Source organism: Ylistrum balloti, unplaced genomic scaffold (genome assembly GCF_031769215.1).
Source record: "Ylistrum balloti isolate Yb309-2 unplaced genomic scaffold, AGI_CSIRO_Ybal_v1 Utg371710, whole genome shotgun sequence".
Lineage (NCBI taxonomy): Eukaryota > Metazoa > Mollusca > Bivalvia > Pectinida > Pectinidae > Ylistrum > Ylistrum balloti.
In genome coordinates, this window is record NW_026782861.1 from 221,769 (window position 1) to 236,804 (window position 15,036).

The 15,036-nt window shown below is 34.8% G+C and overlaps 1 protein-coding gene across 1 annotated transcript; it reads left to right on the top strand.

Annotated features, from left to right (window-relative positions):
* Positions 1-3,351: 3,351 nt before the first annotated feature.
* Positions 3,352-14,618, top strand: LOC132563401 (T-complex protein 1 subunit beta-like). Its single transcript, XM_060228163.1, has 16 exons — positions 3,352-3,418; positions 3,831-3,899; positions 4,212-4,277; positions 4,509-4,611; positions 5,341-5,417; positions 5,627-5,739; positions 7,903-8,029; positions 8,255-8,330; positions 8,607-8,707; positions 9,735-9,862; positions 10,168-10,271; positions 11,146-11,253; positions 11,703-11,843; positions 12,037-12,140; positions 12,690-12,789; positions 13,162-14,618. The coding sequence occupies exons 1-16, from the start codon at positions 3,416-3,418 to the stop codon at positions 13,332-13,334; spliced, it is 1,593 nt and encodes a 530-aa protein (XP_060084146.1). The 5' UTR covers positions 3,352-3,415; the 3' UTR covers positions 13,335-14,618.
* The last annotated feature ends 418 nt before the right edge of the window (positions 14,619-15,036 follow it).

Sequence of the window (15,036 nt, forward strand, 5' to 3'; positions counted from 1 at the left end):
TTTTTCCCTTACTGACCATCATGCATGAGGTCCGTCGCATACTATACAAAAGAATTCAGATCAAGTGTCTTACACAGAGACACAATCTAACTAGGATATGACGACAACCTGTTTACAACAATTTTGTTTTATTTTGTTTGTTATTTACCGGATTTTGCTTCATCAAAAAATGATAATTTAAAGAAAATTGTAATAACACTTTAACAAACCATTTTCCCAAATTTCTTTTTGGGGACGTGTACATTGGAGGAGTTAAATACGCAGACAGACAGACCAGACAGACAGACCAACAGACAGACAGACAGACAGACACTATTATTACAAGTTTCGTAATGACAGACAGTTTAAGTTTTCTTTTTTTTTTCATTTCTTCAGCAGAGGTTTGGTTCACCTCTCAATACATTTCTATAATCTCTCACTTCATTTACTCTTTCGTTTTCAATTCATCTCTTTTACTTCTACATATCTTCCGTACTAGGTAATAAATAAAAAAAACAATAACAATAATATGAGACGTCCGGAAAAAAACCCCGACCCCTCCCCACGAGCGCTTATTATTGGTTTGCCATGAGATTGTTTGCTCGTTAGTTGGGGTTACCAAAATTCTACCTTAGTGTACATAAGCAGGATTCTTCACCATCTCGCAAACCACGAATCTCAGCTTCTGCACGCTCCAAACTGGTCATTTGACTGATGTAGGTGACCGTACATTCATCAAAACGTCACACTTAAATCTTCTACTATCTGTGTTGTAAGAAATTCTATTCTATTGACATCACCAGTTTGAAGAAAATGTGCTGAAATGATTTAATGTATACTTTCATACTTTGAACGACGCAGAAACAAAAAATACTGCACAGAAATTAATAGTGACATTATGACATGTTCAACAATTTAACATTTGTATTGAATGTCTTTTCGGAGGATGCTAACTTCTTGTCGCACTTTTAAAGGAGATAAAACACCCTAGTTTAAATGTTATAAATACTGGTCAAATGAAACATATTTAGAACAAATAATTATATCAAGTCTTTGGATTATACTGTTGGTGATACCAGGGAGTAGAAAGGGCACTTTATCATCGCATGAATGCCAATGGTTTCTTTATCAAGACACACTCCGCGCAGAGGGGGTTATCATACTGACCGATAGCTTTCCGAATGTGCCAAAGTTTTCACTTTGGGTACTAAAGATGTCAGGAGAGACTCTCCTGGGGGTATACAGGTGTATATTAATTACTTTTTATTCTATACAGGTGTAAATTAATGGCGTATATTCCACAGGGGAAAACCTTGGTCCGTAATTTTTGTGTTCTGGCACGGAAATATGTCGACAGTGCTGTAAAATTGTGATGGAAAGATACTAAGACGAGGCCCAAATATTTATTTATTTATTTATTTGTTTGTTTGTTTGTTTATTTGTTTATTTATTGTCTTCTGATGACAAAAGATATTTAAGTTCAAACTTTCGACCATCGTTATATCATATTCTCCTTCTCTACGCGCGTGGAAAAAAAATCACCTTTTTCTTCTTGATGTTTTCAACTTAACCCTGATGATGTATTTTCTACTGGCCAAAAATAAATATATTGTTCTTACATTTATTAGCAATGTTTAGTCTACCTGTTGGTGTATGAATAAGTTGATACCAATTTCAGAAGAATGAAACAAAAATGTGAACATCTTCGACTTTTGGAACAATTTCCATAAGTCATTCAAGGTAAAATCGACATCAATTTCAGCTTCAGTATGATTTTGTTTTGTTTGTTGTCAATTTAAATTTCAGCATATACGAAAAAGACATTGATCTTGATGTATTGTGGAAAGATTCTACTAATCTGAAACAGGCTTATTATGTTGACATGCCGTTTCTGTTTCGGCCTCGAAGACATGATCTACAACGCTAAATCGTCCCGGCTAAGCAATATTAAAACTAAAACAAGATATCTGGAAGTTGCAGCGATAACAACTACACGTTCTCTACACGACCATACCACGTGATATAAGTAATGCGATGTTTTGTATATAAAATAGATACATGTGTGATTTGTCGGGAAATGCTGCCACATAATGCACGTGACAATTTCAGAATTGATTTTTTAGGGGAGGATATTCGTGGTTTGCCTAATTTGTGTTTAATTCCGTTAAAATTAAAAAAAAAAAAAAAAAAAAAAACACATTTTTTTAAATGCTTGCTTTGGGTGCGGAAATGAAGCAGTATCTTTTTTAGCAAGGCACTGCCGCACGGTACCAAATTGCATGATGTGTTGTGATCATCATTTCTCAATGAGTTTAATTCATAAAAACAGAAAGAGGTCATGTTGCACATTCGTGGAAAATAACAATTATTCCTTTCAAAATAGACTAAAATAGCAGTTTTTACTGTGAGTGTCCAAATCTTCAAATTATCCGTCCAAAAAGTTCATTTCAAATATAACGGCTTATTGGCAACCCGAAATCGACAGATTTTGTATGAAACGTAATTAATAAAACATTGCTCTTCTTTCAAAGTTGATCCCTACTAACTTCTTAAACGTCATTCTATCAGTTTAAGTATACAGTTATTATTATTTTTTAATTTTAGTATTCTGTTGTTCTTGCTCTTAATTTGTATCTTCAAAGCTGTAATTGTAAAGTTCTATAGTACATGTTTGCTTTACATCTCTTATTGTATGTTTTATTCCATTTCGTGGTTTCGTCTTAAAAAAGTGTATGGCGTTGTTATGCGATATTGATAAAATATAGCAAGCTGTATAAACGGCATCTTAAAATTCATAACGTTGGAGAAGTGAGGTTGAAAACTTAAAAAATTATCTACCAGACTTAGATATCCATTCGCGGACAAACCTTGAAAAGTTTTTTTTTCTCTCGCAAATCTAAATAGAACATACAAGAGGTTAGTTTTAAACGGATGACTTTGATATCTATGTCAAGACATGTTTTTTTTTATTTCATTTATAACAGTTTCTATTCACTTGTATTTCAAAATTCAAAATTCTATATCGAATACATGAAGTGTCCTTTCTGAACGTCAGGTCTACCGAGCAAAGAAAGGTTTTAAGTTTACACGAGTTATTCCCCCTCTACATCAGTAGCATATAATATATATAATATATAATCTTGTTAACTTCTGGGTTACATATCTAGATTTTTGTGCACATCAACATCTTACACATTTACCTATGAATATCTTACATTATGCGAAATGAACAACTCTACATGAAAACATTTAATTTGTTCGACTCAAAAACACAACCTATGTTGTCGTTTCGTATGTTTATCGTGTGTGGAAAATTCGTTTCGTTTTAAAAGTGCACTCCGTTATATGTAAAAACTTAGCTGAGAGTGTGGTCGAGAAACCCAGAAGATTCGAGAAGTTGAATACTGTTGTTTCGGACGCTCAAACACTAAACAAGATGGTAAGTAACTGATAACTGACAAAATGTTTCCAAAATACGAAATACAAAACAAACCACAAATTATACGAGACGGTTAATGGCGAACAGGGCTAATTTTTTTACCACGCGGATACAGCATGGAGACCATGTGCTAAACCGGCTCGTACATAAACATGGTTGACAAGCATCAACTTGAATCGGGACAAATTAAATTTTGTTGTTTGTTGAAATGGTAATCAGTATCAGTGATTGAATTAGATATTTTGTTGATAGTTTCCGGATAAATAAATTCAATACTAGTTGTGTCAGCCGCCTACAATTCAGTTGAATTGGAGCTGAAAAGTAGTAGCCGGGGAGGGAGGGGGGGATAACACTTTCAGCGTGTGTCCACCTGTGCTGAATGTGTCTCATCAATAAATTGTTATTTTTTCAGGTTTCTCTGAATCCCGTTCAGATCTTCAAGGCAGGCGCAGAGGAGGAAAAGGCAGAAACAGCCAGACTGGTATGGCATTTTTTTTAGATAATAAAAGAAGAGGGAATAACGAAATGAGACCAGGCAGCTCTGTAACAAATTATCCATAAATATGAATTGAGCTCACTCTGCTGTATGAGAAATGATTTTATAGTCGTGATCAATTCTGTTTTTCAATAAAGCTTTGCATATTTATAGACACAAAAATGAAAGAATATATGGTTTAAATGGGCATGCTACTTGTTCAAGTTATAAAAAATTGCTGGTCGATGTAAATACTTATATACTTAAATATATATTAACATTTAAAGACATACAATTATGGTTTTTTGTTTACAACAGTCCTCGTTCGTTGGTGCAATTGCTATCGGTGATCTGGTCAAAAGCACACTCGGACCAAAAGGAATGGTAAGACAATTTTTATGATAAATTGCAGTATTGTCCTGACCTCCCTTTCTGCATTTTATTGTCAAATGAGTGAAAACAGATCAATGTGAAATACACAGGAGTCATATTTTCATTAAAGACTTAGATAAACGTCTAATGTAGCCACATTTCAGAATTATCAAGATATCAAAGTGAAATTATGAATCACTCACTTTGGTAAAGAAATTATGTAATTTCCTTTTGTTTGACTAGGACAAAATCCTACAAGGTGGTGATCAAATCTCTGTGACCAACGATGGAGCAACGATATTGAAATCCATTGGAATAGACAATCCTGCAGCCAAAGTATTAGTTGGTAAGTAATGTGTATTATCTATCTCTTTTATACTGATGTTTGTGTCTGAAATAGAAGATCGTAATGGTGAATATAATATATATGAATTAATTTCTCTATTAGGGCTAGACAAAACGTGAGTGAGAACATCGACTTTTTGACAGTAATTACGTACACAAAACAACCTTGTTTACAACATTTGTGTTGACGTAATATGTTTTTGCGTAGTCTGGATCAGCCTGAGTCTTGATATGTGGTGTAAACAAGGATACTACATCCATGTATCTGATCGACTATCGGTGGATTTAAATTAGTTTTAAGAGTATTTAAGTTGATAAACGTGATTTGTTATTAAATATTCAATAGTTAGAACTACAAATTTCACTCGCCCGCCGGACAAGTAGCTGAAACAAATCACTCGTCCGCATGTAGCTTTGACTCGTCTAGACGATCAGACGAGTGGATTTTTCTAACCCTGTCTATAGACTATTTCTTCCACACTTGTGTTTGAAGATACAGGTGTAACTGCCCATTCTGGAACACTGATGAAGGTAAAGCTGACCAATCAGTTGAGAATCTAGATCTGTTCCTAAAGTCTAAAATGGCTTGAGATCACATAGGAGTCAGAAATTGGCTGACATTCTTCAATATGACATAGCATCATTTCAATGTGACACTTCAAGATTCTTTCAAACATTTTTAATGTCATTGTTTTGAAATAAATATAACACTGAATGTTTTGTGTTGTAGATATCTCTAAGGTACAGGATGATGAGGTAGGAGATGGAACAACATCTGTGGTGGTTCTGGCATGTGAACTCCTCAAGGTAAGCACTGGAAAACTTGACGACAATATCATCATCAGATTTAGAGTATTTAAATCCTGATCAGTTCAGGTAACAAAAAATTTTTTAAGCTTTGAAAAATTGGATGATAATCTTTACTTCTTGTTCTTTATTGGTTCTGAAAAAGACATGTATCTACTTTATTTTGTGTTCTGATAAGTGGGTCTGACATAGGTGTTGTTTTCTTGCAGGAGGCAGAGACATTAGTTACACAGAGAATACACCCACAGACCATTATCTCTGGCTGGAGGAAGGCAACAGACGCGGCTAGACATGCCCTCACAAACTTTGCTAGGGACCATGGGTAGGTAAACTTGGAGATTAGTATCTGTTTTATCTGATGGCTCTTACAGGTCGGGGTCCACAGTAAGATTCACCATTGATAGATTTCTGGGCTCTCAATCTGCCAGATTTTGGGTCAATATTCGGCCCCATTCCCAATGCAAAATAGTATCTTTTTTTCCAATTTAGACACCAAGTTTTCCCAATTTAAGGAAAACACCATTATTTTTCCCAATTCTAAGGCCCCGGGCCCCAGTCCCAAAATGGGGTGGGAGAGCCCTGGATTTACATCTGGCGAGAAAGGCCCTCTGAGACCACAGTTAACTTTACATTGAGCAATATTATCATCATGTTGTCAGAACACACGTTTGTCAGTGAGACTACGTCTAGAGATAGGACGAGTCAAGGAGACAGAAAACCTGCAACCAACCAGCCTCAAAGATCATGGTTATGTTAACATCTAACATGATAGATCTTGGGCATTCAGTGTCCACGGTTAGGTTAGATTGGTCTCATGGCCCTCACTGCTGAAGGCCATGGATAGTTGCTTCTTGATTTCATGTTATCTGTACTCCTCTGCTTCACAGATGTTTGGCATTGGATATAAACAAGATATTTCATATTCTGCAACTGGCACCGCCATTGTCTGAATACACCTGCTACGTATATTTTTACTGTATTCGAAAGTGATGGAAAACAGCTGTGTTTCAGCAAGTTCGGTTATTTGACATAATTACTATCTGAATTTACTTAAATATTGCATTTAGAAATATAAGTAGTTGCTGAAATAAGTGATTTTACATGTTGTAATGAACAAGTTGATTCATGAAAGTTCATAAAATCGCTGTTATATCTGATGAAGTTTGGAACTATGTTTCTTCACTGAGCAATTGTGTCTTAAGATTAAGCTGTATTTTGGCTCTGGATAGAAAGACAAAAGTGGCCATTTATTCTCTTTTTGATATCTAGTGTCAGGGTTCGAAATTAACTATAGACAACTAGCAAAATTCCAGCTAAAATTTGGTAATTGCTAGCTGGAAAATAATGAACTAGCAAAATTTTGCGAGTGGAAATGAACTATACCTAATCACCATTTTTGATGAAACATCTGCCACAAAATGCCTTTCTCCATCTGCCTTTAAATGAGTAAATAGGTTACAAACGCTAAAGTGACATAGATTATCAATACATTCGGAATTGCTCCAGTTTTTCCCTTGATAGTTATGTGTAAACCGAATAAAAAGTTGTCTTGGAAAACTCTATGATTTCTGTCTGCTCATCATGTGAAACGCGACATATCAGCTATGATAACAAACTTTTTCAAAAGGAAAGCATCTGACAGTGCTTGCGATGACCAAGATAATAGTCAACAGCCACAGCCTGGCCCTTCTGAAAAAAAAATCGTCGAAATCGGAGAGCGTTTCTCTTGACGCTGCTGATATAAAATCACCGCCACAACAACGTGCATATACGGCCACGTTAAAAATGTTGTTAATACAGTATGGCGCAATGACTGCCGAGAACACGGAAGATAGTTGTCTTAATAATAATTTATTGAAATGATCGTTAATGTGAACAATTTTTTAAATAATATAGATTTGGGTACAGTTACATTTATAAATGGATCTGATCATATGACAGTCAGATTAGATGTAGCTCATACATGAAAAAAAGAAAACTGATCAATTCAAAGTTATATAGATTTAAAATGTTGATACAGGTAGCAATCAGTCATTCTTATCCAATGTCTTGGATAACTTTTCCAATATCACTCAGTTCCTGAAAAACTCAATATAACAGTAAATAAAAGTCAAACCTATTCACCAAAAAATTGCCAGTTTGTCCATCGTTTTTGCTAGTGGAAATTTTAGGCACTAGCAATGGTTTGCTAGTGCCTAAAACAGTTAATTTCGACCCCTGTAGTGTGATGAAGGAATCATAACTTTGAAATAAAATTCTGTATGCAGGGTTTTCCATAATTTTGTTAGTAGTAGACTGTGTAGTGAAAGTAGGAGGCTGACCTGTCATGTACGTGTAGTCGTGTACGGAACATTATTACAGAACTGGATTGGTGTAGGCGGCCAAATGATCAAAGTAGCCAGTCAAATTGGCCGGCGACCGTCTCTTATGGAAAACCCTGAGTATGAGTGAAACAATGTTAGTATTTTATTGATCTTTTGTACAGAAATGATCCAGAGAAGTTCAGGAACGACTTGTTGAACATTGCCAGGACAACACTTAGCTCTAAAATCCTCACCCAGTATAAAGATTATTTCGCTAATATGACTGTGGATGCTGTGCTAAGACTGAAGGTCAGTTTAAGTTTTTTTTTACTTCTTTTTTTTTTTTACACAGGGAAAACTGCATTTAAGACAAAAATGAAAATTGATAATAACAGATCTGTGATACAAAGGAACCTTGAAAAGTTGTTCTAGTTGTTTTGGATTTTGGGAAAGTTCAATGTTAAAGACCATGGTATCGCATGCATATTATTTTCTGGAATGACTTTTTAAGATTTTTGTTGTCTTTTTTAATAGGGAAGTGGTAACCTAGATGCCATTCAAATCATTAAGAAGCTTGGCGGTGGCCTGTCAGATTCATATCTGGATGAAGGTTTGTCTTCTGTATTGTCTTCACTAACTTACAAGTAAAACAAGGATTGTGCCATTGTCCATATTATTCCATCAACAAACATTGTCAATCAAGGAAAGTAAAGGACCAGGAAAGTCTGTAATTGTTATGTAAGGTACATGTATATGTAATTTTTGTGGAAGCACATATCAAGTCTGGTACTTCCTGATGTATGAAGGTACAGAACAAAACCGATTCTGAAGTATGACTGGAATTGCTGACTTTTGTTGGTAATATGTTGTTTGATTTATTTTACAGGATTCTTGTTAGATAAGAAAATAGGAGTAAACCAACCAAAAAGAATAGAAAATGCCAAGATTCTCATCGCTAACACACCAATGGACACTGATAAAATCAAGGTAGGAAATATTTGTTATAATTGGATTGTGACCAAATTTCAAACCGCCCTATGTATCACACAGTAAATGTCAAGGTTTAGTTTACTGTTTTAAGTCGGGTAGGGTTTTAGCTGGTTACAGTATACAGCAAAACAGTTAAATTTCATCCATTTTGCCTTTATATGATCAATAAGGTACAAATTTAACAGTGATTTAAGTTTTAAGTTAGCTTTAGATATATATATCATTTTGCTTAGAGGGCGAATTTAACACCAGGCTAACGTAGATATTTTTGATGAGGGGTATAAAGTAACTCTTGGTGAATATTTCCCTGTAAGTTGTATGGATATCTATGGATAGCAAAATTAGAAAAATGTTAATTTTCAAATGTTGAAATAGGTAAAAAAAACAGTGAACTGTTTTGTTATTTTGAATTATTTAGTAAACAGATGCAGTATTTATGTAATTTGAAAAAAAATGTTTACATAGTTCACCTGAGTTGCACAAGTAACCCAAAACTGTAAGGGTTAGAAATGTGACATTCAAACCTTTTCAAGTATATCACCTATAACTTTATGAAATCTTTGTTGAATTTGTTGGTTAACATTCAACCAGGTCCTTGAATATCTGCTATTGTCAACAATCTTTGTAGAGTTCAACCCTATCATCAGATATCTCCTGTAATGATGATCCCTGTCCTGGGATATTTCCTGTAATTATAATCCCTGTCCTGTGATTGAGTGATTTTTCAGCCCTGTCCTGGGATATCTCCTGTAATTGAGTGACTATTAAGCCCTGTCCTGGGATATCTCCTGTAATTGAGTGACTATTAAGCCCTGTCCTGGGATATCTCCTGTAATTGAATGACTATTCAGCCCTGTCCTGGGATATCATCTGTAATTGAGTGACTATTAAGCCCTGTCCTGGGATATCTCCTGTAATTGAGTGACTATTCAGCCCTGTCCTGGGATATCTCCTGTAATTGAGTGACTATTAAGCCCTGTCCTGTAATATCATGTAATGATTATTCAAATTTTTGTTGAATTAGGTGTTTGGAACAAAGGTAAAGGTAGATGCAGTTTCGAAAGTAGCAGAGCTTGAAGTTGCAGAAAAAGAGAAGATGAGGGACAAGGTCAACAAAATCCTTAAGCACGGCTGTAATGTGTTCATTAACAGGTCAGTAAACAGTACTAGTCCTGCTGCAAGGAGTGATATGTTTACACGCTCGGATTCTATCACATGTCTTAGGTCAGGTCTTTATTCTACTGTTCCTTTAGAAGTGCTGCTCTTGATAAGTTTGCACTGTGACTGCAGTTCTTCATAAATTTTTAACTGCAACACGGTAACTTTTGAACTTTTGAACTAGTATAATATTTTAAAAATAACTCACAACTTTCTTTCTTCAAGTCACCTATCTTGATGGATGTATTTAAAACTGTGTGAGGACACCTTTGTTGTGATAAATTGTTGGTTTACTTCAGACAACTCATCTATAATTACCCTGAGCAACTGTTTGCTGATGCTGGTGTGATGGCCATTGAGCATGCAGACTTTGATGGGATTGAAAGACTGGCTCTTGTCACAGGTAACTGCTATGTGGACAAAATATCCTAATATTGTGATTTCTGAGAATAATTAGCGGAAATTAACCACAGGAATGTGTTGCTTTGACAACAAGACACACAGTTCACCTCATCCCCAGTGCAAAAGATGTACAAAGATGCACAAGTTAATAACCACCTGCTACAAAAAATTAATAATAAGATAAAGTAGTCTATTCAGCTGCACCACACAGCCATTTCATCCTGCTATGAATTTTCAGTGATGCTAAAGGCCTAAATTGGTGGAATTATCGACTGAGAAAAATGAAAAGTGGCAAAAATAAATAAAACCAGATAGGGAGGTGCATTTGCTCAAAAAATTTCATTTATTTTATAATATTGAATGTTGAATGATTTCAAAAGAAAATTACATGTCTCTTCAGTTGAATTCCAAGTTGGCATACAGGTTATGACAATCTTCAGCTTAAGAAAGGTCTCAAATCTTTCTTTATGATGTTAATACCAAGAATTTTACTGCTAGCTAGCATGAGTTTAAGTTTTGAGAGTATCATAATCTTTAGCTGTATGTATAAATGATGATGTTGCTGAGATGATAGTAGAGCAGTTTGCCAAGATTTTAAGAGGTGTTGTTTTGTCTTAAACTTAACTCATTTTGGTATTTTCCAGTTCCATGATTGTAATGTCAGTTGTTATACCAGTAATTTTTGTACAATATTTTTAAGACATGTCCAGATCACCAATTCCAATTTTTTTAGGAGTCCCAATACAAATAGGGCATCAAATTCTTACGGAGTTCTACAGGAAAAGCATTAGTCCAGGACTCATTATCAAATTCCCCAAAAAACACTACATATTTGTCACTAATGCATTTTAACCTAAACTTTGTGTCCCTGACAGGTGGTGAGATCGTGTCCACCTTTGACTGTCCTGAATTAGTTAAACTAGGTCAGTGTGACTTGATGAATGAGGTCATGATTGGAGAAGACAAGCTCATCAAATTCTCAGGTAAGCTTTGTTGATTAAGGAATACTTAAAATCACATGTTTTTCGTGGGCCTCAAAAATTTGTGCTTTTACCAAATCATGTATTTTGTTGAAACTTGATTTCGTAAATCTTGATCACAAAAATCCACTTGTACTACAGTTCATGTTGATTTTTATCTGTTTATCGTTTTCATGGATACAGAAAATTCTAACCACAAATTCAACAAAATTACACCCATACAAAAAATAAAGATTTAAGCCTCACAAATCACTGTGTAAGCTTTGTCTAGTATATTGATACAGGTTCTTAAAGTGGCATGTTAATTCTCAAATAAATCTTGTAAAAGGAGACTGTAATTGTCAGGTTCTGAGGCTGTTTGTGATTTAAGCAGATAATGTCATTTAATTATCATAATTGCCTCTGTAAACCCCTCCTATTCTCCAATGAAGTCCTTGATGTTGTTGTGACAGGTGTGGCTATGGGAGAGGCCTGTACCATTGTGTTGAGAGGAGCGACGAAGCAGATCTTGGATGAAGCCGACCGTTCAATTCATGATGCTCTTTGTGTCCTCACACAAACGGTCAAAGAAACAAAGACAGTGTTTGGTGGAGGTAAGTTTTATTTCCATTAAATATTGACCTCTTGGTGCATTTTTCCAATTAATCTAGACGTAAGCTTTTGTAAAATTCAGAGAGAGAAAAAACTCTGGCTTCTGTTGTCAACATAGTAAGGAAATCATAACTGGTATATTTATCATAAGCTGTATTACCAAAGATAATATGTTTTGTATTTCTAAAACTACAGGAAGCTCCGAGATGTTGATGGCTGATGCTGTATCTAAACTTGCGATGAAGACCCCAGGCAAGGAGGCTGTAGCTATGGAAGCATATGCCAAAGCATTGAGGAATGTAAGTCAGAAATCAATCTCCTATTTGTAATAGTTTATATTCCCAACCTCATATACATGAATTGATAATAATAGTAATGATCCATTGTTAACTCTCCTTTATACTCAAAGTTTATGAAAGTGAATGAAATGGAGCAAGGAAAAAATCCAGATCAATGAGATCTTAATTTTTCATTCATTAGAGAGAAACTTAATCAATTTGTATTCAAATGCATTGTTACAAAAAAGGTTTTTACAAGATTTTTACAAACTCAACATTTTGCGTTTTACATCAAGAGATAAGGTAATGGTAAAAACACAAATGCTGTAGTTGAGATCTTGCTGCTCAAAAATTCTTAAAACTAGCTTAGTGTGATGTGCTCTCTAAGACTCAGGTCTTCCGTGAACTTGTTTAAATATTGCTTGTTATTGGATACTTAAATTTGAAATGTAAATATGTAATTTCAGGCCTTTTACTTGTTTGTTTTTATAGCAGTAAATATTTAGTTGATGTCAGATATAGTTTGTTTGTTTACCAAATATCACAGAGTTAAAACCCTGATTTTTCCAGTTACCAACTACAATAGCAGACAATGGAGGTTTTGACAGTGCCCACCTCGTGTCACAGCTCCGTGCCCTACACTCTGAGGGAAAGAATACGATGGGCATCAGTAAGTGTTATCTAAGTTATGTTCAGGGCAGTTTTTGCCACCAATAGGCACACTTTCAGTGTTCTCTTTCAGGATTTGATATAGATATAAGAAAAATTAAAAGCTGTGGAAACAAAACCCTGTTGCAATAAATTACTAACCATCTTGGAATGTAAAGAAACGATTTCAGAAGTTAAAGTAAGAAAGAAACAAGAAGTACTCAGTGAAAAGGTATTTCATATCCTTTAATACAAAAATACCTCATTAATCACTTGATTGTTATGCACACTGATGATTCGATAATTATTCAGGCATCGTCCATCTTTTTATTTTGAATGCTGCACTGATTCAAAACTCAAAATCATTAACATTTCGACATTTTGTGTATTTCAGATATGGAGCTTGGAGAGGTGGGTGATATGGAGATAAATGGAATCACAGAGTCGTTCCAGGTGAAGCGCCAAGTTGTCATGAGTGCTTCCGAGGCAGCTGAAATGATTCTTCGTGTTGATGATATTGTGAAGGCAGCGCCCCGACCACGACAGCGGGATGATAGATGTCATTGAAACCTAATTTCATAGCATTATCTATATCAAGCGTGTGATTTGTTGATGTGTAAGAAGCCTTGTGAGAGAATGAGAAACTTAATGAGAATGAGATGAGCCGAAATGTGCTAGCTTTTGTATGTTGAGAAGCATTTTAGGAAGTAACCTATTTTTTTTCCACAACTGGGACAACCATTCAGGTTGAAGTCAAGATCAAATTCAATTCAAATTTAGAAAATATGTAATTAAGTGATACCTGAAGTTACACATCTTTATTTTTTCAATGTAAAACAATTTGCCCTTCATCTTATTTGTACTGCAATAGTTTTCTGGGAATTTCTGAAATGTTGACAACTTCAGGGATAAACTTTTAGAGATATGCCAGAATCTATGTAAAGTTCAATGTAGGTTTAAAAGTCTTTTTAGTCAGTCTTGTAGGCATCAGTTACTGGGAGTTGACTTGTAATATAAACATGATCAAAATGAACTGTGAAATGTGTAAGACAATGTTATCTTCAATTTGATATTAAAAATGTGGTGATAATGACAACGCTGACGTTTTTTAAAAGTGTGGAAGAACTTTTCAAGCCATAGGATCAACATACACTTCAGTCTTCAGTGTTCTGACACTGCTCTTTATGGTTAAATAATCGGAACTTGTCTCCGGGTGATGTACAACTTTGGTTGAGAAAGAGATCAGTTTTTACTGCTTTCCTTTTTCTTTTGGAGGAAATTTTGGATGCAAATGTAAGACTACAATGTTCATCAAGAAAAGTCTTGTAAAAGTGGATTTTTTCTCATCGGAATAGGATTAAATTGTCTCCCTTTGAGATCATTTGAAATGTAAAGTTATTAAAGTCGTCGTGAACAAACACTACATGGCGTTTTATATTTGTAAATATTTTTGTCAAAGTTGAATGTCTTGCATCCATTGGAAATTCGTCATCATGCATGTGATTATCAAGATTTCACGTGTAACTCCAGGTAAAATCATTTGGTCAATTTTGGGGTATTCCTTGTGAATTTAAAATACATGTACAGGTAATCTGTAGAAAAAAAAAATTGAAAACTTTTCAGTGTTTATAAATTTGTAACTGTAACTGTGAACTATTCACATGTTCAATCCCATTGTGCTTTAATGTTCTGTTCAAGCCTATACAATTTATTTATTGTCAGATGTGTTACAAAATTTTGTACATGTTTACAAGTTTTTCATCCATTTTATTTGTCCAGTGCTTCTAATCTGTGATGTAACTTTCCGTTTTTTTTTCTATGTCATGGATGTTTTTGTATTTAAATTCTGTAAGATGCAAAGATCTTAATAAAATAAAAATCCATATTCGTAGAGATGGGTTCAGTTACTTTTTCCGCTAGGTCTTATAATTTTATGGTCTTTGTCCACTGTTAAATTGCCAAACTGCTGTGGTACATAGCTTATCTCTTTAAATCTAACTTTTTGTTACATTTCTGAGGAAGACTGGATGGATCGTGGTGCAAATTCAATTTCATGAATGCTGAATATAAAAAGGCCGACAAGTGGCTATGTAGTATGCTGTTGGTCCCTAGTTGTGCATGTTTAATTTGGTTATAATGCAAAAGTAAATCCAAGAAAATGAAATGGCGGAGGGCGGCCATATTGGATTTTGGAAGTTGAGGTTTGTTTCTAGAGAAGTTCTGGAGGGAACTTTCTCAAATTTTATAGGAAGTATCCTCTTTGTCCATA